General features: G+C 37.5%; 1 protein-coding gene across 1 annotated transcript; it reads left to right on the forward strand.

Annotated features, from left to right (window-relative positions):
• The first annotated feature begins 13012 nt into the window (after window positions 1-13012).
• Window positions 13013-20520, forward strand: LOC134804206 (ELAV-like protein 4). Its single transcript, XM_063777168.1, has one exon. The coding sequence runs from the start codon at window positions 13380-13382 to the stop codon at window positions 14439-14441; it is 1062 nt and encodes a 353-aa protein (XP_063633238.1). The 5' UTR covers window positions 13013-13379; the 3' UTR covers window positions 14442-20520.
• The last annotated feature ends 1976 nt before the right edge of the window (window positions 20521-22496 follow it).

The following is a 22496-nucleotide window of genomic DNA, read 5'->3' on the forward strand; positions in this document are numbered from 1 at the left end:
TTCCCATACGATGCGTAGACTCATCTTCGCGGCCTGACGTTTTGCGTGCTACACTCAAAATCAGAGATGCCAGCGACATAAAACAATTTTTTACCAATTAAGTATAGTATCAAGTCGAAAAATATGCGTCAAAAAATTATATGAAGCTGTTAACTTTTTGCGTAGATTATTAAAAAGTGTAACGTGCATAAGAATGCACACTGCCAAGTTTAGGGTTAATTTGTAATCAAATGATATTTACTAAAATACACTGAAAAACTTAAATTATTTTTAAACGCGGTCATTGTGAATTTGTTACGTCACTTCACTTGTCGCATTTTCAACGAACGTTGCGTTTTTTTTACGTGGAAGATTTAAAATGGTTATCATCTTATCAACGATTCTTAATTAAGTTTCAAAATAACAATATAGTATTTTATACAATCGTGATATAATAGAGAGTTTTTCAGTCGAGTACCGTGTTTAGGCAACGAAGCTTGCTGAGTTGCCTAAGTAAGGTACGAGATTGAAAAGCTTGATTATATCACTATTGTATACAATACTTTTTCTACGAGTCAACAAAAATTATACTTTAAACTAGTAGAATCATACAAACAAACCAAACCAAAATTATACCTACAGCTAAGATACGCGAGCAGCCACGATACCTTCAGACTGGTAGGTACGCGCTCCGGCCACCGCGGCTCGGCGGGCTGGTCAACGACACCTTCTCGTAACTCATGAGGCCCTGGTACTTGCTCCGCGCTAAATTCAATTTTTAGACTGCTTTTGTCGATTTTGGCCACCGTAGCCTATGGAGACTAAGAAGCAACACTAAGTGGTTTTCGTAGTCTATGGATGTTGCTATGTTAAGGGTGTCACATGCGCGTTTCTGACTTATGAACCAATTGTTTCTACTATACAACCTAAAATAAATAATTAATTTGAGCTATGGTTTTGTTTCGTCCTCTTGATCGCGGCGAGCTGTGATTGGTCTATTTCATTATAATTGACTAAACTGTATCGAAATGAATATTATAGTTGAATTGCAGTTTGGTATAAGAAATCTTAATTCATGAATTACAGTCGACGAGTAGAAAAAACTAGCCTATTGTTCTACAAGCTCGGCCCTTTTTCTACTCTACATATATTACTTACTCACGGGGAGTTGTAAAAAGGGTGATACAGACTGTTGAATTATTCGTACCTAGGGTGCACGGTCGAGGGACCGCGGCCCCTGTCTCGGTGGTCGGCCAGCTTTGGCCAGATCTGCCCTGCGGTGCTCCGTCAAACTACTGCAAATTGGGTGCGGCTATTACTAAACTGCGGTGAAACGACTATGCATTTAAATGTGACATATTCGTTACGATTGTTGCTATTATTTACAATAATTACCTAGAACATTTTACTTCTACCGATTTTTTTCGTACTTACCTACAAATACGAGTAATACGCGAGAGCTACGAACAAATCTTAGAAAAGGATTAGGTACTTACCTAATGTAGGTTTTGTTAGAAAGTGTAACCCCATTCACTCTACGTAGCATTTTCTCCACATTCTAGGAAAAATGCTACGACGTAGCGCATCAAGCGTAGATATACTTAACAGTAAATTGCTTGATCAATAAATTCTTAAGTCTATACTATAATTAATGTAATACATATCCCATCAAAAACATAAATGTAAAAAAGGAGAGCCAAGTTCAATACAAAAATTATGCTTGGCTGTGGGGTTCGCCGCAAAAAGAATGGAGATCTAAATGAGTGCCAAGTTCTATGCAAAATCCAAATATGTATTTATAAGAACAAAATAACATTATAAACAAGTATTAAACTCTATTTCTTTGCTTTATTGGATACCTATAACCATTGCTGTTATTTAAAAAAAATATGAGATCTTAAAGCAGGTTAGATTTGACTTGGCCAGTTTTCATTACATCAGTCATTTTATAAAGTTATTCAGTTATATATATATATTGTAATTCTGATAAAAACTAGCCAAGCCAAATCTAACCTACTTTAAGATCTCACATTTTTTTTAAATAACAGCAATTGTTATAGGTATCCAATAAAGCAAAGAAATAGAGTTTAATACTTGTTTATAATGTTATTTTGTTCTTATAAATACATATTTGGATTTTGCATAGAACTTGGCACTCATTTAGATCTCCATTATTTTTGCGGCGAACCCCACAGCCAAGCATAATTTTTGTATTGAACTTGGCTCTCCTTTTTTACATTTATGTTTTTGATGGGATATCAATACTTTTTGTAAAGAAAACAAGGCAGGTATTGAGATTTAATGTTTTTTCTTGTGTTTCCGCCGCATGTTTTTTCACTTCTGTTCTTTGTATTAATTATGTGATGCCGCGCGCCGCCAACGACACACCGTTGGCCGGTCGTTTAGCGCGTATTACAAGTTTTTTGTATGGGGACACCACTTATTTTTTGACTTAACTTTATTTTTATATTTCTTTTATATAGCAAATATAATAATACATATATTGGGATAGTTTCAAATATCTGCTTTTAACGGTTCCAACGCTACAATTAAAAAATATTTTTTTGTATGGGGACCCCCCCTATTTTTTACCTTTTTTTATTTTTAGATTTTTTCCTACGCTTACACACAATTACCGAGCTGGATTCCAAATTTCATCCTTCTAGGTCATCTGGAAGTAGGTTAGGTTTAGGTACTATATGTCAGTCACAATAAATAAAAAATTTGTATGGGGACCCCCCCCTATTTATTAACTTTTTTTAAATTTTAGATTTTTTCCTACGCTTACACACAATAACCGACCTGGATTCCAAATTTCATCCTTCTAGGTCATCTGGAAGTAGGTTAGGTTTAGGTACTTATATGTCAGTCACAATAAAAAATGTTTTTTTTGTATGGGGACCCCCCCTATTTTTTAACTTTTTTTTATTTTTAGATTTTTTCCTACGCTTACACACAATAACCGAGCTGGATTCCAAATTTCATCCTTCTAGGTCATCTGGAAGTAGGTTAGGTTTAGGTACTATAAGTCAGTCAGTCAGTCCCAAAATTTACGACTTTTTGACCTTCATATCTTTATAACCGTTTGAGCTAGCTTCATGAAATTTAGGCTTCTAGATGTCCTTATGGATATAATTAAACACACGTAGTTTTATGTGTTTACGTTAAATATGTTTTGAGTTATAGAAGGGTCAAAAGTGGCACCAAGTGGTTCGTGTAAAGATACACTCGGCGCTGGCTAGCCAGTTCCTTTGCTTGAACTTGGCTTGACACGCTGCCGCGTGTCTAGATCTAATTAAATAACATGAGTCACTTAGGTCAAAGATCCAATTTGTCTCTCCTAGTGTTTTTTTATCCATATATATATACTTTTTCAAAACAGGGGGCCGATTTTTGAATTTCGATCGTTCGATTTCGTCACTCGAAAATCGGTGGAAAACGGCGAAATGCTAATTTTTGAAATACGAGCCATAGAAATTGGAAATCGAGTGGTATTGACCACTCGTTTTCAATTATATTAGTAGAATTTAAATGCATAGTAGTGGAGATATTATTGAACGAAATACACGAAATCGAGCGGTCGAATTTCAAAAATCGGCCCCCTGGATGATTCCGTAAACTTTCTATCACATTATACCTAACTCTATTCACATAAATTAACTTGTCCTATTCTTGCAGATTTTTATTTTTAGGAAGACTTTCGGAACCAGCCTTTTTTTTATCCATATATATATATATATATATATACTTTATCAAAACTGGATGATTTCGTAAACTTTCTATCACATTATACCTAACTCTATTCACATAAATTAACTTGTCCTATTCTTGCAGGATTTTATTTTTAGGAAGACATTCGCAACCAGCCTACGCCAAGGAAGAGCTCATAAAGCTAATTCCGAAAATTTACTTAAAGCGGAGTTAACCAAAGACAAACATTAAACAAAACTTTGTAACTCAAATAATGACTCGTAGAAATGGGAAAAGTTTGGAGTTAAAGCGTCTGTAGGCGAAATTGTTTTCTGGGAGTTCCAAAGAGTATAATAGTATATGTACGCGAGATCTGCGTTCATTGGCAAATTGGACAATCCATTAAATTCAAATACCTACTTATATATTAAACTGCCCGCGACTTCGTCTCCGTGAAATGATGATGATGATTGATAAAAAATATCATATGTCCTTCCTCGAGCCTCCAACTACAGTAAAACCTGGATAATTGAAATCTCAAGGGACCGGCAATTTTTAGTCAATTAACCAGGTTTTTCATTTAAGCAGAACGTGCCAATTACCGAGATAAAAATTTCATCTCGGTACCCAATTTAATCTAAATCGGTTCAGCGGTTTAAACAAACAGACAAACAGAGTTACATTCGCATTTAAATATAATATTATGTAGGGATTTGACATATTGTCAGTGCGTCACGTTTGTACCCAGCATATGGCTCGTAATACACTGAGCGAATACAACCTGCCATCAGTATGTTTTTAACATACCATTAACAGAGAAAAATTTCTAAATAAAAGTAAGAAAGCGCAATTCATAATTTGGTCTACAAATTAGGGTTTAGAAGTAAATAGGTAAGAAGGTATTCAAGTGCATTTTAGATACAATTCATTAACTACAAAATTCAACCAGAAATACCCTTTTAGCAAGTTTCATTCAGTGCACCGGCGAAATGTACGAAAACAGTAGTGAGTGTAGAGCACAACCTGCGAATGTAACCTGACCTATAGTGTTATTTCCCGAGCCAGCTGATGTCGTTGACCCCCATCCCGGACCCTCGCCCGAGTGCCCACACTCATCCGCCATTCGGTTTTTAACACCCAATGTAAACCGAGATGTGCTATACACAAGCTGCCCGATTCGAACTTTAAGATACCTCAATAGATCTAGAAGCGATATGTATTAGATGTGTCAGTGTCAAAAGTGACGTTTTTGTTTGAAGAAACGTCAAATTTGACACTGACATATGTATTCCATATCGTTTCTAGATCTATTAACTGACGTATCTTAAAGTTCGAAACGGGCCGAAGGTTTCCCAGTAAGAGACGATTGAAGAAAGATGATCGGTAGAGCCGCTCGTAAGCTATCAGAATCACTCCCATTATTCGGTGATGGATGAGTATTGCCATTTAATTCAGAATGTTCTGATTTTTCCTGGTCTGTGGTAGAACAAACCGTAGACCCTTCTATAGAATGTACTAAGTAGGTAGGTACTCATTTAATTTATTTTCAGCGAAATCTTACATCTAACATGGTATGTTTTTTATAACGTACTTACCGAGACTTCCACGAGAGTATTCCATAAACAACACTTATGTGGATTTATCTCTACACGTATTATAAGCTGTCTATGATGTGTTCAGGACCCACATGATAGGTACGACCGGCATTGCAGCATCGTTTCTATGACACTGAACTCGTGGATGTGAGGTAGCGTCTCCGAAATATCTTGATCGCTCATTTCACACGAATGTTTTGCTGTAAGTACTTTATAAACAACAACACAAATTAATGTTATACATACTAAATAGTCTAATTACATGATAAACTGAACGTCAATTGGCGGTAAATCGGTAAATGTAAACTATTGTCACGCATGTCACGCAGCCGTACATTTTTTTTTAATTCAGAGACCAACTATAAGAGTCGGCCGTAACTGCCATATCGTCCGATATCAAGTACCTAGGCTAATATGTAAGATTTTTAAAACTTACCTAACATTTAAGATTTTTAAAACTTGTTTGCAATTAATATTAATTTCGAATAAAACGGTATCTCGACTGATATTAGAGTAGAGGTGAAATCAAATTGTTTTGTTTTTCAAAGATGTTCGAAATTTGAATGTAAGTACCTATCTAATTACTAGTGGCTCTGTGAGCTGTAGACCTCGCGAGCAGAGCTTAAAACTGAGTAAATGTATGGCGCCGTTGTTTAGAAGAATTTAGAGAATCTAATTTGACAATTAAAACCTTATCTATCGAACCTGCTTACAATACGCTTAGCCCGCGCTTGATAAATAAAAAATACGAAGTTTTTAATTTTAGTAAATAAAAAAATAAAATAAAAAACAACAATTGATATGAAATGTAAGTGTAAAAAAATACAAAAACTTATATCCCAGCATATATGTAATTACTGGGGATCGAACGTTTGCAATATACAACATGATAGTTCTTACATGAGGTGACGAAATTTAGCTACTGATTCTCAAGTAAAAACTAAATATCTTAATAAAACAGCGAAATAAAATTTCTGAATTTTTGGCCATTTAATCTGTAAACATGTCTTAAAAAGAATACACTCTTATAATACCGATACGACTATTTGTTTAAGCGCGAGCTATCACAACTTTTCCATTTTGAAAAATTTTCAAAAACCGGCTCGACAAAAAAATTTTAACGAATCATAGAATTCGGTTACAAAATTTCACGAGAATCGGTTAAGAATTGCGACCTGTAGAGGAGAACATCCGGACATACAAAATTAAATATCTTAATACCGCCAAAACCAGAGAAATAAATTTTCTGAATTTTTTGACATTTAATCTGTAAAAATGTCTCAAAAAGAATACACTCTTATGATACCGATACGACTATTTGTATAAGCGCGAGCTATCACAACTTTTCCATTTTGAAAAATTTTCAAAAACAGCTCGACAAATTTGTTTTATCGGTTCATAGAATTCGGTTACAAAATTTCACGAGAATCGGTTAAGAATTGCGACCTGTAGAGGAGAACATCCGGACATACAAAAGCAAAACGCCCGAGTCAAAACGTAGACCTTCGCTTCGCTTCGGTCAATAAAATCGATTTTGTTGTAATAAAGAATGAATTGATTTTGTTGTAATTTTATTAACATTTTCACATAAATATCAGAAGTGTGTGATAAAATAAAATAAAACAGTTTATTCTTATGCTCGTTGTAATTAAATGAGTGTAGATAAAATAATATAGGTAATTGTTTAACTTCAAAACGGTACTGTGGAAACGAACTAACCACCCTCGCCTCGGCTCAAAATGTACAACGCTACCCCTAATAAAGCAATTTCCATGCCAAAAACGACTTTCACTCCTTCACGTTGAGTTCATTTTTCATGAGCAATTTACCACCTCGCTTAAATTAAATTGAAACCCGTAATATCAGAATCTACCTTAGGGACTTTCGTTAAGGTTCTACTTTGGTTGGCTACTAGGTCTGTAGGTGATACTTCCGTATATACTAGTGCAAGTGAAAAGAAGCCCTGTGGACTCTATTTTAAGATAGGTTTTGTAATAATGTTGATATGATTGTTCTTTTGCAAAATACACAATATTTTTTCTTCGCTGCGTACCCTGAAGTGGCTTGGAGCATCGTTATTTCTCACATTCACCCCAAGGTAACTTAGACAAGCCTTATACAACACTTAGGTAGAAAAACACCCTAAGCGACGTTTTACATATATCTTCATGAATCAAATGATCATTACATCAGTAGTACTAATGTTTAAGTTTTGAGCATTGCTTCCTTACCGATCAGTACGGCGTCACTTATAACATTTTACCGTACGAGTAATTCGCATATAAGGGAAATACGTAAGATATCTGGGGTGGAGTTCATTGCACCCAAGATTTGACCTTGTTATGCGAAAACGTAAAAATGTATGTTGTGGATACTTGAGAATGCCTTTTGGTATTAAGTCCGACATTTGTAAATTTTTATCTGTTAGTGCAATAATATTTGAATAAATAAATATGTATAATATAGGTACCTGCGCCAAGTGCGGACTATAGTTATGTCATGAGTCGAAAGACATATACTGATGAACTAAAGCCTCGTCCTACGTAAAATTACCATTAGTGTTTCTGCGACTTCTCTAAAATGCATCTTTTGGACTCCTGTAGGTATGCGGTCGCCACATAAGAACTCCCAGCGATCGACTATAGGTTCTAATAGTAGATAATGGTAGTTTTAGAATGTCATAAAAAGTAAACAACGTGAACAATAAAGAACAACATTATATTACTTTGCCCGGGCAAAATATTTTCCGTGAGAGCTATCTTTCATCTTCGCATTTCGGTATAAACCACGATAAAGCCTTTGCCGGTGGAATTAGCATTTAAATTGTTCCACAGGGCTGTGACAAGCGGAAAAAGATCTGCAAAGATTAAACGAGGTGCGATAACACAAATCAGAAGCTTTTGTGACAATGAAAAAAAATGTTGTCGCAAAAGTCTCCCTTTTTAAGCGCTTTTACCCACTAGGTAATACGGGTCATAATAGCGTCCAAGACACAGGAATTTACCTATCTATGTTATATTTAACTTTAACTACTATGAAAACTTTAAACATACTGTAGGTACTGAATTCCATGTAAGTGTACTTGTTGTCATTGTTCTTAGGTATGTTTACAGTACCTACATGTAAGATGTAATAATGACATTTGGGATTTATCAATACTTCAGCTCTGTCCTCATTACAGATGTTATGTGTTTAGCACAGTCTAGAAGACATCATCCCATCATGAATATCATGATCTCATGATTCTGGTACGTACCGCACTCGTATACTCTAGGGAATAACTGGATAAGAAATTGTATGAAAATTACGGACGGACAGGTAAATTACAGGTATTTCTAAATAATATTTATCGGTTACATTCCCTAGTAGTTTGAGCATCGTAGTTTTGTTTGAAAGTGTTTGAATTACAAACACCAATATAATAAAGCGAACGAAGTAAAATTGATGAAAGTGTAGTGGTTCGCTTTTACCAAACAATTTTTCTCAGATATATTTTAATAGGTACAAATAGCTTCTGTGCAACGGCAGCCCTGGCCACCTGGAGCGCAGGCTTATTTAGGTAGGTACGTGCAAACCGACGTGGCAACCGCCTGCATATTGCATGAACTTCCTATTTTTACCCCCGACGGTACGGATATGGTAAGGTAAACGTACTGGCGCTCAATGCGGTCCCAGTACATGTCATCTTGAAACTTAAGTCATGTCAATAGAGGTGACAGAAAGGTGTCATGTATTAGGCATTAGCATGTCGAGCACTAGTACGTTTACCTTATGTGGTATGAAGACGGTATTATCGTGTTGGGTTGTTATATGCGCAAGAACGTAGCCATTCGTCTCTAAAACGGCTTGGCTTTGAGGCTTACAAAGATGTTACTTTTATTTTATTATACAACTAAATAAAATGCATGGAAGCTTGACTTCTTTTATTTCCAGCCTTTTTAACCGTTCAGTGACCTATTTTTATTAATTTCAAATTACAGGCCTGTTCGAGTTTTAGTGTTTCAGTTGAAGAAATGTCACTTTTGACACTGACAGATCAGGATCTTATCGAATACAGATTATCGAACAACTAAAATTCGTATTGGCCATTGGCTTGTAAGCTTCGTATTCGTACCAATAGGGTGGGGGGTAGTGAATCGTTGACGTAGTATGTGCTACGCCGTAGCTCGTAGCAAGTACTAACATCAGTGAGGAAGCGATTCAGAATTAACAATTTGTTAAGGTTGTGTTGGTTGTGGTTATGATACGTTTGATGCAATGAAATGTACTGGCAGTCGTATCATTTTGCGTCCCACTCGTACTTATTGGAGCGCATGTGATGCACTGCAAATCTTCGAAATTGTTACCATCGTCTCAATCTTGACCATCATGGATCGATATTTTTGACCACCTTATCATCACCTTATCCAACGACCAGAATAAAATGGTTATGTTGCTTAGGACTATGCTATGCATTTGTAATTTTCTTGGGAAGTTTATAGTTTAAGCGATGGAACCGAGGCGCCCATATACCTACCTAACGTTACCTCGGTATAATTTCCATTTCCACGCTACCGGCGCTATTATGGCAATGCCTTGTACCTATTAACATAAAAATCTGAGAATAATAAAAATCGTTATATATATTATAATATCGTTAACAGGAACAAAAACTTAAGTGTTTTAGTCAATGCGAGTTCATTAAATAGTTTAAATGCCATAATATGATGCTCTTCATCAGCATTTAGTGTTTCCAATAGGAAATACACATGTTATTATAAGAATATCCAAATCACTTTAGATGTGCCTATAATATTTTATGTAAGTATTTCCTCGACTTTTCATCAGAGTAGTATATATGTCGCAGTCAAAAGTGTGAACTGGTCAAAAGAACTTTTAACCGACAAAACAGGCAAAACTGCTTTTGACTGAGCATGTTGGTCAAAAGTAGTTTTACCTGAAAATCATTGGTTAATAGTAATTGTGACTGTTACTATCAGTCAAAAGTACTCGCAGAGATAGGTAGGTTAGGGTTTTTTTTTTTTGCTACGCCCTAAAAACGAAACTGCTGCCAGAAATAGGTATGATTTTCAGGTAAAACTACTTTTGACCAACATGCTCAGTCAAAAGCAGTTTTGCCTGTTTTTGTCGGTTAAAAGTTCTTTTGACCAGTTCACACTTTTGACTGCAACATATATAACTTGGTAGGAGTTTCGATAGTACTTTTATGTATACATTGTATACATAAAAAAATATTTCGATGAAAAAAGAAACAAACAATGTCACCCACTCTTGAAAATTGTGTAAGTAAGTACCTATAAGTAAGACTCAATTTCAAAAACACATTTTAAATAAGTTAGTGGTAATAAAATAGTACACCCTGATAAACCCTTTCTATAATATGCACATGTTTCAATCCAAGCTACATGCTGATGTTGCCAAGATCTGAAATAAAACCCCTTCAATATCTGAATAATGCATGGCATAAAATTGCCGCGTGTTATGTGACATTTCGCTTTGCATATGGAAATCAAAAATATTCCACAGGATGGAAACTCGAGAGACAACGAGAGGTGTTTTCCTTTACACTTTATTCTGCTTTGCTACTTTTAGAATGAATTTACGTATTTTGAGTAACATATATTCAGGTTGTAAAGGTAATATTCAGTTCAGACGGACAGCATTAATGCTGCAGTTTTTCGGGGCTTTGCGTCTTTTTACGGCAAACTTATGTTAATCATAATACCGAATGGATTCACCCTAATACTGTAATAAGTACATACATTGACCCACTCCAGTGGTGGCTGGTTACATTACCCTTAAATTGTGAGACCTATAAGTACGTCTTTATAGTTCAAACAAGCAACGACGAAAAATCATCTGCGAGAATTGGAAAAAAATCCTTCATTATCTAAAGTACATAGAAAGGAACGAAAAGAGTGCTGAATTTCAATCAAGACTCAACAGATGAATACATTTGTCTTAGTTTCGAAGTGGAATCAAATTTTTAGCCGGAAAAGTCTGCTGTAGAACGTAAATGCGCCTATTTCGTTATTTTTTAGGGTTCCGTACCCAAAGGGTAAAAAACGGGACCCAAAGGGTAAAAAATGGGACCCAAAGGGTAAATAACGGGACCCTATTACTAAGACTCCGCTGTCCGTCCGTCCGTCTGTCACCAGGCTGTATCTCATGAACCGTGATAGTCAGATAAGGTCACTGTGGGCAAGTCCGTCTACAAGGCAAGTCCGTCAACACGTTATAACTTTTGAATTTGAAGGCGTATGCGACTTTGGAGTCCAGTCGATTAACTAGTTTTTCGCGCTAGTTCCGTCACTGTAAAACAGATGGCGCTGTGACAACCAACTTCAGAGCAATCCACGTCAACAAGTAATTTCGTGTTTTGAACTCGAAGTCATAGTGCGACAGCCGTTCGAAAAAAAATTGTTAAAAATAGTTTCTGAAAAGATTGTGCATCAGAAAGTAACTACGTAGGTAGCATAAGAACCAGTTGTCTTTATTCTATTTTTAAAATATCAGAAATTAGCTTAGTTTTGTAATTATACGTTCCACAATTTATCACATTAAAATTTGACTAAGTTGGAAAGTTATTATGTTCAAGGCAAGTCCGTCATATCCGGACTTTCGTTAAATCAGAGATTACCAACTGTTTTTGCGACTTTAATATTATAACGATTTGATAAGGTATCAAAAAATCCTCCTATCTTTGCGCATGATGTTACTTTATTAAATTTTGATCTCAGTAAATTAAAAGAAACGATTAAAATTCATTTGAAAATTACTATTGATCTTTTATTTCGGAAATCAAAAACATAATTATGTTTAACTATTTACCAAAAAAGGTTTACCACAAGTTTAAAATACACTTTTCATTGTCTTGATCCGTTCTTTTTAGGAATTTGACTACGAACATATACGCACCCATAGATTGGCTGATATCATAACTAGACGGACTTCCCTTAAACTGCACGGGAAGTCCGTCTACTCGCCGAATTTTAAAAAATGCCATTGTTTTTGCTATTTGTGTAATTTGTGCTTGAAATGATCTGTCACTAAGGCTAAACTATTAATTATTAAATTCTTCATCGTATGCGATTACAAGCAGTAACATAGGTGAATAATTAGAAACGGAACTAGATCACTCCAAAGACAAAAAAAAAAGTATGCCGGACTTCGCCACAGTGACCTTAGTTGAAATTTTCACAGATGATGTATTTCTGATGCCGCTATAACAACAAATACTAAAAAGTACGGAACCCTCGGTGGGCGAGTCCGACTCGCACTTGTCCGGTTTTTTTATATAGTGTTTTCAGGGCACGGAAACCATTGTTTCTTTGCAATTAACGAGAAGATAGATATACAAGGAACTTAACTTGATCTAATAAGAAAAAACCTTAAGTTTATGTAGGTAGTAATTAGTAGGTATCTAATTGATAAGTTTTCTTGATTCACTAGGATGCTATTCAAACAAAATTTATATTAATAAAAAGCCCAGATGCCCACATATTAAAAAAAATTAAAAGCCTATTAAACTAACTGTAATAATTAAAACTACTTTTAAAACGGTCGCATTTACCATGCATAGGTTTATTTGTATGTTGAGTAGCCAGTTATAACGTAGAAGACCCTATTTTACTACGATCGTATCATTCATTCAAGTAAGAGTCAATGAAAGCAACTCGATAATGAATGTGAAGATGTACATCGTAATATTAGAAATAACGTCACTTCTCGCCTAAAACGTGTTAAAGACCGTTGTTACGATATCAAAGAAGAATGGGTGAGGTGGAAGTCGAGGAAATTCGTGTAATGACAGTTATTGAGCGTTCCGGCAGCCGGCACGGCGCTAAGATGGAGGGCAGAGCGGAACCCGGTTAGGCCAGCATCCCGGGCGGGTCGATGCGGGGTGTATCTGGTTTTTTCGGACACTATACCAACCGGGAGAGGGGTGAACGAACGGCGTTACATAACGCGGTCGATACCGGCCTGCGCGAGCCTGCGCGGGCCACCCCTCGCAATACCGCTCGCGCGCGCTACCCATTCGGACGTACGCGTGTTATTTATTTTACCGCGTTTTTCGTTTCCCTTTCGTTCTTTACGTTTATGATTTGAGCCACCATGTCGAAAGGCGACAGCGAGCAACAGAATGGCTCCGGCGAGGAGTCTAAAACCAATCTCATCATCAACTACCTGCCCCAGAGCATGACTCAGGAGGAGATCCGGAGCCTTTTCTCTAGTATTGGTGAAGTGGAGAGTTGCAAGCTCATCCGGAATAAGGGGGCCGCGTTCCCTGATGCTCTGAACCATGCGCTGCACGGCGGGGGCCAGTCGCTGGGCTATGCGTTCGTCAACTACCACCGTCCGGAGGATGCGGAGAAAGCCATCTCGACACTCAATGGACTTCGCCTCCAGAACAAAACCATCAAAGTATCTTACGCACGACCAAGCAGTGAGGCCATCAAAGGCGCCAATCTCTACGTGTCCGGGCTTCCGAAAACTATGACTCAAAGTGAGCTGGAACGACTCTTCAGCCCTTACGGCCGCATCATCACATCCCGCATTTTGTGCGAAAATTCTGGCGGGCGGCCTTTCACCGGAGGCGAACAGGGACTGTCTAAAGGAGTGGGATTCATTCGATTTGATCAACGCGTGGAGGCCGAAAGAGCCATTCAGGAACTGAATGGAACAGTGCCTAAGGGAGCGACAGAGCCTATCACAGTGAAGTTTGCGAACAACCCGTCCAACAATGGAAAAGCTTTGGCACCGTTAGCGGCTTACCTGCCGGCGGCGCTTCGATTCCCTGCGCCCCTCGGCCGCTTCAGCTCTGGCAAGTCTCTCCTGGCCATCAACAAGGGATTACAACGCTACAGCCCGTTGGCTGGGGAGCTTCTGGGCGGCGTCCTGCCAGGAGCCGTGGGCTCCGAGTGGTGCATCTTCGTGTACAACCTGGCGCCCGAGACAGAGGAGAACGTGCTCTGGCAACTCTTCGGCCCATTCGGTGCCGTTCAGAGCGTCAAAGTCATAAGAGACCTGCAGACCAACAAGTGCAAAGGGTATGGGTTCATCACAATGACAAACTACGACGAGGCCGTGGTGGCCATCCAGTCGCTGAACGGATACACGCTGGGTAATCGCGTGCTGCAGGTCAGCTTCAAGACCAACAAAATCAAGACGATCTAAGCGCCGCGGGCGCCGCGGCCGCTAGGACGGCACGCGCCAGGCGCGCACCCATACATACCGCGGATACCAGAACAACAAGAGTTAGACTGTCTTCCCGAATAGACCGGACGACGTCCGCATTTTCTACGTTTACTGTAAAGCGAAGGCACCGACCCTTTGTCCGAAGCCGCTCCGGTGACATATAAACACGTACGTATGCCTATATACCGAACTGGGTTAAGTGTGTTTCAGGAAACAAAATGGCGGCTCGTACAAGGCACGGTGCGCAGGTCCGGACCCAGTCCGGCTGCACCGACTAGACACGACCTAGGCCGGCTTACAATGTCACACGGCCTGACTAACCCACACATATTGGTAATAGTCAATAACAAAATAATGATATTAAACTTCGCTTATGAACGGTTGTGGTTAACGAGAAATAGTTTTCGAATATAATGAATAATTAGCAATAATAGCCTAAATTGTGTAATGCTCCTTTGTGGATTTTATACGCGATCATATCGTCTGTCGTATTGTGCGTGTCACGTCTCCACCGGGGCGTCACGGCATCCGGGCGGCCCGGCACGGCACGGCCCGGCCCGGCCCGGCGCCCGGTCCATGTTTGCCAAATATATATAATGCATAAATCATTCTGTCGCTCACACAACGTACCTAGCTGTTAGTATTACATATATCGGACCGGCCAAAAGTAATGGAACGAAGCTCGCGCTTCTCAGGCACTTAATCGAAGTAAAATAGTGTTATATTGTTAAAGATTGGAAAATATATATTATCTATATGTATATTTTAATCATATATTAATCTAATTAAGGATGAAAACTAATCAAAAACTGTGATAGGTTTTGATAAAATTTTAAAAATGATTGAGATCCGCGGAGATGTGTTGACGTCCCGGGCTCGCCCGGCGTGAAAGATGTGTAGGTTAGGTTTTTGAGAAAATTTTGATACGAGGAACTAGGAAGCGGGTTACGGTAGTAGATACCGGTAACGCACACTGACAAGGATCTGACACACTATGGCGTCGCCCTCCCAGTGGGGGGTGGTCGAAGGCGCTCGGGGCCGCTCGGCCGGCGATCGATTCAGCCCGGCCGAGCGCGCCGTCTCGCTCGCTCACGCTTCCTCGCCGCACGTGAAAGGGGGACAGCACGCGGAGCGACGGAGGACGACAGTCCACCGCGGAACTATGGTGCATACTCTAGTCTAACGATATCGTTTCCAATAATAATCGATGTCTAAACATATGATCGGTACCTGCTATAATAATAATGTATGGATGCGAACCTGCGTCTATTCGAAGTAGGCTTTAATTGTCTTAGTTTAAATGAAAATTTGTAAATAGGAAAAATGTTTAAATAATCCGCCGCGTCTGACACGCCTCAGAACCACTTCGACCCGACAAGACCTATTGAAGAACATCGAACTTGAATAGATTATTATTATCGTGCCGTCCTAACGACCCTACGATTTTTGTAAAAAGAATATATACTTAATATTATGTAAAAAACAGTTTTGTAACATTTCAGATATTAACTAATAGGTACTCATTACATACCAAAGATGGAGATTAAAATTTACAAGTATTTATATATTTATTATAAATGTAAAACGTGCAATAACTAATAGCCATTAATTTAATAAAAATATATTAACAAATGAGTGGAGGCGTCGGGCTAGGTCGACCTGGCCGACCGCAGTTTGTTTGTCTATTTATTGTAATCGCGGCGAAGGCCATGGCTAGCGGCCGACTTACTAATTATTTATTTACTAATTTTAACAAAATTTGCTTATTTTACATACAGCTTGACTTGCAGATTCCAATTTTAGTCTTAATATGTTTCAATATTATTAGGGATACTGTATTAATTTAGAGAAATTGTGAGTTACCACTTTCGTTACTAGGCCTCGCGTTCGGTATTGGCCAGATGGCAAAGAAAACATGTGGAATTGTATAGGAACGATGGATTAATATCTGTAGGTATGTAATTTTATACTGAAAAGTGCTTTACCGAAGCGAGGTGTAGATTTTCGGCGTAAAGTTTGATTATAATTTAAATGATGGTAATTATGGATCGTGTTACGACGGTTGGCAAGCGGTGGAGTGGTCGCGAGCACAACTTTTGCTAACCTACTGTACCTAACTATAATGTAGTCGTCTTTAGGTTATAGTGGTTGTTGTGTTTGTGTTGTTTTGCATCAGCATATAAATTTCAACTATTCTAGTTTTTACCCCTTCGCAGGGATTGTATTATTCATAATTGATAATTTTAAGAATAGTTGGAGTTAATGTTGATGATAATAACCTTAATGATAATTTCAAATTTTGTTAGATTTACGACTCATTAATTTAGTGTACGTGCAATTATTGTATTTTACGTGTATATCTATTAGGTGTGCATTTAACTTATTTAATGTCTAATTTATATCGTAACTTCTCGGTAAGTTAAGCTTACTCAGACCGGCTTTCGCGCGCTTGCCACATGTTCAAGACGGTGGATGTCTAACACAGCACACCTACAGTAAATAAATTAAATAATGTACCACGATGGATTGTCGATGGTATCCATTTGCCGGTTTGAGTAATGCTTAAAAAACTAAATTGATTTATTTATTAGGAAATTACTATAATGGGCGATTAATCGGGCTCAGGGAGGTAAAGTTTCATTAAATAAAAGGTAAATAATTATTGTTTAGGGTAACTTAACCCTAATATGGTTTCAAGTTTGGGATTGCTTTTCGCGTAAATGTAAGATTTAAACTGACGTTTGAATCGAAACGAAAACACCAAAGTATTCACTGAAAACTCATCGACTTTTTAGATAATAAATAATAATAATAATTGAAGTAAAAATTTCAAAATATTTTGGAGCGGTTGTTCGTTACGTTAGGTATGTAAAGTGGCTTACAGCGTGTATTAGTAGAATGTTTTGTGCGTCAACCCTTCTTTCGGTAATAATTAAACAAAATAATAAAAAAGATAATAATAAATTAATAATAGTGCTCAATAGCTTAGTGGGTCGAGTAGTTCGTGAACATGAAAAGCAATAAATGTATTGTGAGTTAAGCACGCTACGTTACACATAATGTTAACTTAATATTTTTATATGTATTTTAAAAATATACCGTAATTCATATCTTCATAGTCGTAAGGCAGTCGGCAAAACGTTCTACTAATAGTGGTGTGGACACAGTCAATGTAGGTAACGAACCCAGCCTAGGGAAAAGCACCCCTATTATCAATACCATACGGCTACTTTTTGAACGGTGTTTTGAAACATTTTTTAATGAAAATAAGAAAATATATAAAATAAAGTAATTAATTGGCAACACAGAAACAATACTCTAAATACGCATAGGCTAATTGACATGAGGCTGTGAAATTAGCAAAAAAATAAAAGTAAATAAATACACGTGACGGTCGATCTTAAATTATATTAAAGATTAAGGGAGAGGGATGATGCAGTCGTAGGTTGATGGCCCATAATTAATAAGTAAATCAATTGACAAGAATGCAGCTAACATTAATGACTGTCCAGGAATCGGTGATAAATAGGAAGGCTAAATAGCATTTGTAGTCTGGTAAGGAACCGGCCTCGGCAAGCACAAAGCAGATATAATGCCAGAGGCTGGAACCCTAGTTAAGTCACAATGAAGAAATGATATCTTCCATAGGACATAAATCTACATAAGTTAACTTCTCTGCGTGAAAATATTTCAATACTGACTGTGGCACTTAAGGCTGTATTTATTCTAGTCAAATGCTCAATAATTAAAAAAGTCGCAAGTGCCAAATGTGTATCGACAAAATACCATCGATATATTGAAATATTTTGACGCCACAGAAAACTCGAGACATCGACTAAATGTGTTACTATTAACGTCATACGTCAAAAAGTTTGCACAACACCTACTTCAAAGCTGCATCGGCTATATTATCGTAAAATTATAAAATCCATTTGCTCAGCCCATACTTCCTCTTTTGGATCTGTTTCTCTAGCATAGCTCTTAGGTACCTACTCTCATCGTAATTTTATATAATATAGCCCGCGGCGCCTTGTCGCTTCCCTTTGCGCTATCGCATGATCATCGTCACCTGAGCGGAGCACCGGCGGCGCTGCGCCCGCTCGCGCCGCGAACCAGCGACAAACAACCGAAAGCAATATAATATGTCGATAAGGGACAATAAACTAAGCAATATTTTTAAAGAGATCTTTTTGATCTAAATTTCTGCATTTCACGAGTGATGACCTAGTCCTTATTACCTGAAATGCAGCGCTTTTACACCAGTTGAACTAAGCTTTAATGGAGTATTATAAATTTAAATTAACTCTTAAAGCCGTCTTACGCTGGTATTGGGTCGCCGAGCGCTGGCGGGAGTCAGGGAGAGCCGTGTGCTGCCGCACTGTAATTATCATTATAGACAGTGAAAAGGCCAGAAAGACACTTGCGTTGAAAACCCCAAGGCTTCGTCGAACGACGAGTCGATTTTACGCTTAGACCATTCGCTAAAAAGGTTGCAATAAATATGTAAATATAACAACGGCATCGGACCAGCTTCGGAATGCGAATTGTGAATAAATTACCAATAGTTTCGAATTTAAATAAATAAAAAAGTAATATCATGTAATATCAATTTCACTGTCTATTTATTAGAAGTTCGTTTTCGGTGTTGATTCCTCTATTAACTGCATAGCACAATGGTTCGTTCCCATTTCTCGGAGGGCGGGAGCAGGCACGGGCCGGACTCGTGTCCAAACACAAGACGCCTCGCGCCTGCCTTTCGGCTCCATTCATTTCAGGTTACGTGATAGAATGGGGACAAACACAGAATCGTGCAGAGTAGCATGTGATACTCCTAGTACGTAAACGTAGGCAATATTCATTCATATTTCCATATTGTTAGAGACCTGAAAGTATGGACCGTATCATAGATACTTTTCGAGGTCTTTGCGAGTATTTAAAACACAGTAAATCATCCCGACTTCCAACAGACTCGAGTAAGGATAGGAAATAATTAGAGCAAATGTGCATCGTAAGATAAGTGTCTCAAAATAAAGTATTGAATAAGTATTTTACCAACTTCAACGTTAAGGTGTACTAGGCAATGAAAGCAATGATATTTATAATTAAATGAGATTATGAAACAGTCAGCCATTTCCTCGTTCGCTAGCTGACTCCACTTTGATACAAATACGTATTTTATAAAACTAATAAAAAAATTCGAAAAAAAAAGTTAAAAACACTTAAGATCTTCCGGTATTTAAATCAATGTTGAAGTTTCTTTTCGTCTTTTTATGGTTACCTATATAAAAATTAAGAAGTAGGTGTCTGTGTTGATCGTATTAACCGATTTAGTTAATATTGTACCTAAAGGTTAGGTATTTCTATATACTTATTGTGTCGGTTTAATAATTACCTCTACTTCATTATAGCTTTTGTGGGGAGTTTGAGTTGCACAAGAAATAGTAGATGGAATTAAGAAAACACTAAACCTGGTATCATGGTCCCTGGCCGGTTCGCTGCCCGGAGCGAGCGGCGCGGCCGGCGCGCCCCGGCGGCTAGGGCTGCGGCTGCGGCTCCGGCTCGCGAACGGGCGAGGGAGGTCGATTACATTCCAAACTAATGTTGATTCAGTTTTAGTGTCTTAGAATTAAATGTTGTTCCCGATAATTTGTAAGATCGTTTAAGGATTTTTGAATTATTGTAAAGTTTTCCAAACACCAATAAGGAGCTTAAACGCTCGGTTCAGGGGACCGAAGCGGTTTTTGGAAAATTGCTACGCGATATCCTTCAAGCGGGATAGAAATTTTTAAAATACTCATTCCTATTGTAAGCATTAATAACCAAATATTTACATCAGTAGTGGTTACTTGGCTGTTTTAAGTAATTTATTCATTAATATTTTCACGTAATTTATGTGTCTATAATTATTAATTTATGGGAATTAATTACAATTGAATAAAAAAATATGAAAAAATGTCACATTCTCTTCACTTTATACAATAGTTTTTACAATATGATATTTAATATCCTCAATGGTTGTAACTATACATTTCTTGTTCTAAATATATAAAAAACCCGATGGCAGTTGCTTTCATTTGTATTTCAACCCAAACCCATTTATAAAATATCGATAAAAACCAATCAGATCTAATTTACCCGACTAATTGCGATCAAGAATAATTTCATTTTTTTTAATGGTTTACAATATTAAGCGCGTCTACGGAAAACATAGTATTACATTTTACCATCTTGTACTAGTATTGGCATATGGGATACTAATTTCATGGTTAACGTATCGGTATTTTAATTAAACTGGCTAATACAAAGAAATGTACGAATAAACAGCAGAAACGTTCTTAAAAAAGAATAATAATAGTTTGTCCAATTTCGATCCACCTCCCTTCACGCAACTAACTACCCCTAAAGTTCTACCACCCACACCTCCCTCTACCACCCCCGCCCACGAGAGGCAATCTATTTGCAGCGACGCCTCATACAAACGCAAGTATTTCATATTTCGGCAGATAACAATTTCCAATAAACAGCAGACGTTTTAGTCGTTCTCGCAACACCTCATATCTATGACAATGGGACCCTCGTATTATTTTAGGAACAAGTGACAGAGCTACATTGTCGCCGTCCCCCGACCTAATGGTAGGTGCGACGTAGGGATACACCGTATAAATCAAATTTGTATTGTGTTGAAAGATTTTGCTTTTGTAGTTTTTAATGGACACGTTTTATTAATTTTCGAGGGTTCCTATAAATATGGAATTTGTTGGCATGCTTTCAATAGCAGGAAATCTTAGATGTACGTACCCGTTCTCTTATATGAATTGGTTTGAAAGGGACGACACTACAATGTTGCCACTTTTTAATTTTTACTCTTTTTTGCCAAGCTGTGAATGAAGATTAAGGTATGACTGGCCTGGGTTTCCTGACGCATTTATCGCTGCTGTATTCTACAGTTTGGTGTATTAGATTTAAGTAAATAGAGTTAGACCAAGAAAAGTCTGCAGCGGTTTTGATAGCCCCCGCAGTGCAAGTGTTATTTATACGTCATAATTTCATGGATGTTTGACGTTTAAAATAACACTTGCACTTCGCGGGCTATCAAAATCGCTGCAGACTTTTCTTGGTCTAATTCTAGGTAAGTGTTTTTATTTAATTAAATCAAGTCAATTCTGCAATGTGCAATCGACTGGTAAATCTATAGTGATACGGGCAATCCCATCAAAACGGTAAAAATGTTAACAACAATTTACATCCTATTACAATGAAATAAGGTGGCAAATGGATATAGAAATCAACGCCGTTACCTTAGAGAATTGAACAACCGGAGTCGAAAAGAAACCTTTAAGAGCTTACCCCTCTGTCGAAAACCTCGTCTAATGGTCATACTCATGGTATGGACCAAAGAGTAAAGTAAGTATATGGTACATTTGACATGCCCCTCCCCCGCAAAAATCGGCAGACAGTTTTGTACAGAAAATTACAGACAAAGCGACTCCGGTTGTTAGAGAATTTAACATATGGCTTATAGGCGGGATATATTTTTTCAGTACTTGAGACTCAAATAAGATGACGACAGGTATATAATACGTACTCGTAACTCGTTTACTTTTATTCTTAGTGTCCACAGAAGTTACCTTTTTTTTTTAAATGTGTTTAGCCCATGTAGAGATTTATTCTAGCACTTTGGCATTTTTTTAAGTCATGATAAGAAACACTAATAATTATTTATAAGTTTACTACTTAAGGAAGGCAATTTGGAACTACGGACTGGCTGAAGGATAAGCTGCGTATGACCAATAATATGTTAAGTAAGTAGCTAAATTGATTAGTTATTAAAACTAGATTAAGAAATGACGCTACCTTCTGAAGAAAACCACCGCACAACTGTTAACCAGCAGCCTGAGGTAGTCCCTACACATACGAATTTAGTACCAAAATAGTCACTTCTACTTTGAAAATATCTCATACTGCTATTTAGCCACTCATTTTTCTTTTGGTTGACAGAGTACATACGAGTTTTTTTTAAGTAGTAAATACATT

The sequence above is a fragment of the Cydia splendana genome, chromosome 2 (genome assembly GCF_910591565.1).
Source record: "Cydia splendana chromosome 2, ilCydSple1.2, whole genome shotgun sequence".
Lineage (NCBI taxonomy): Eukaryota > Metazoa > Arthropoda > Insecta > Lepidoptera > Tortricidae > Cydia > Cydia splendana.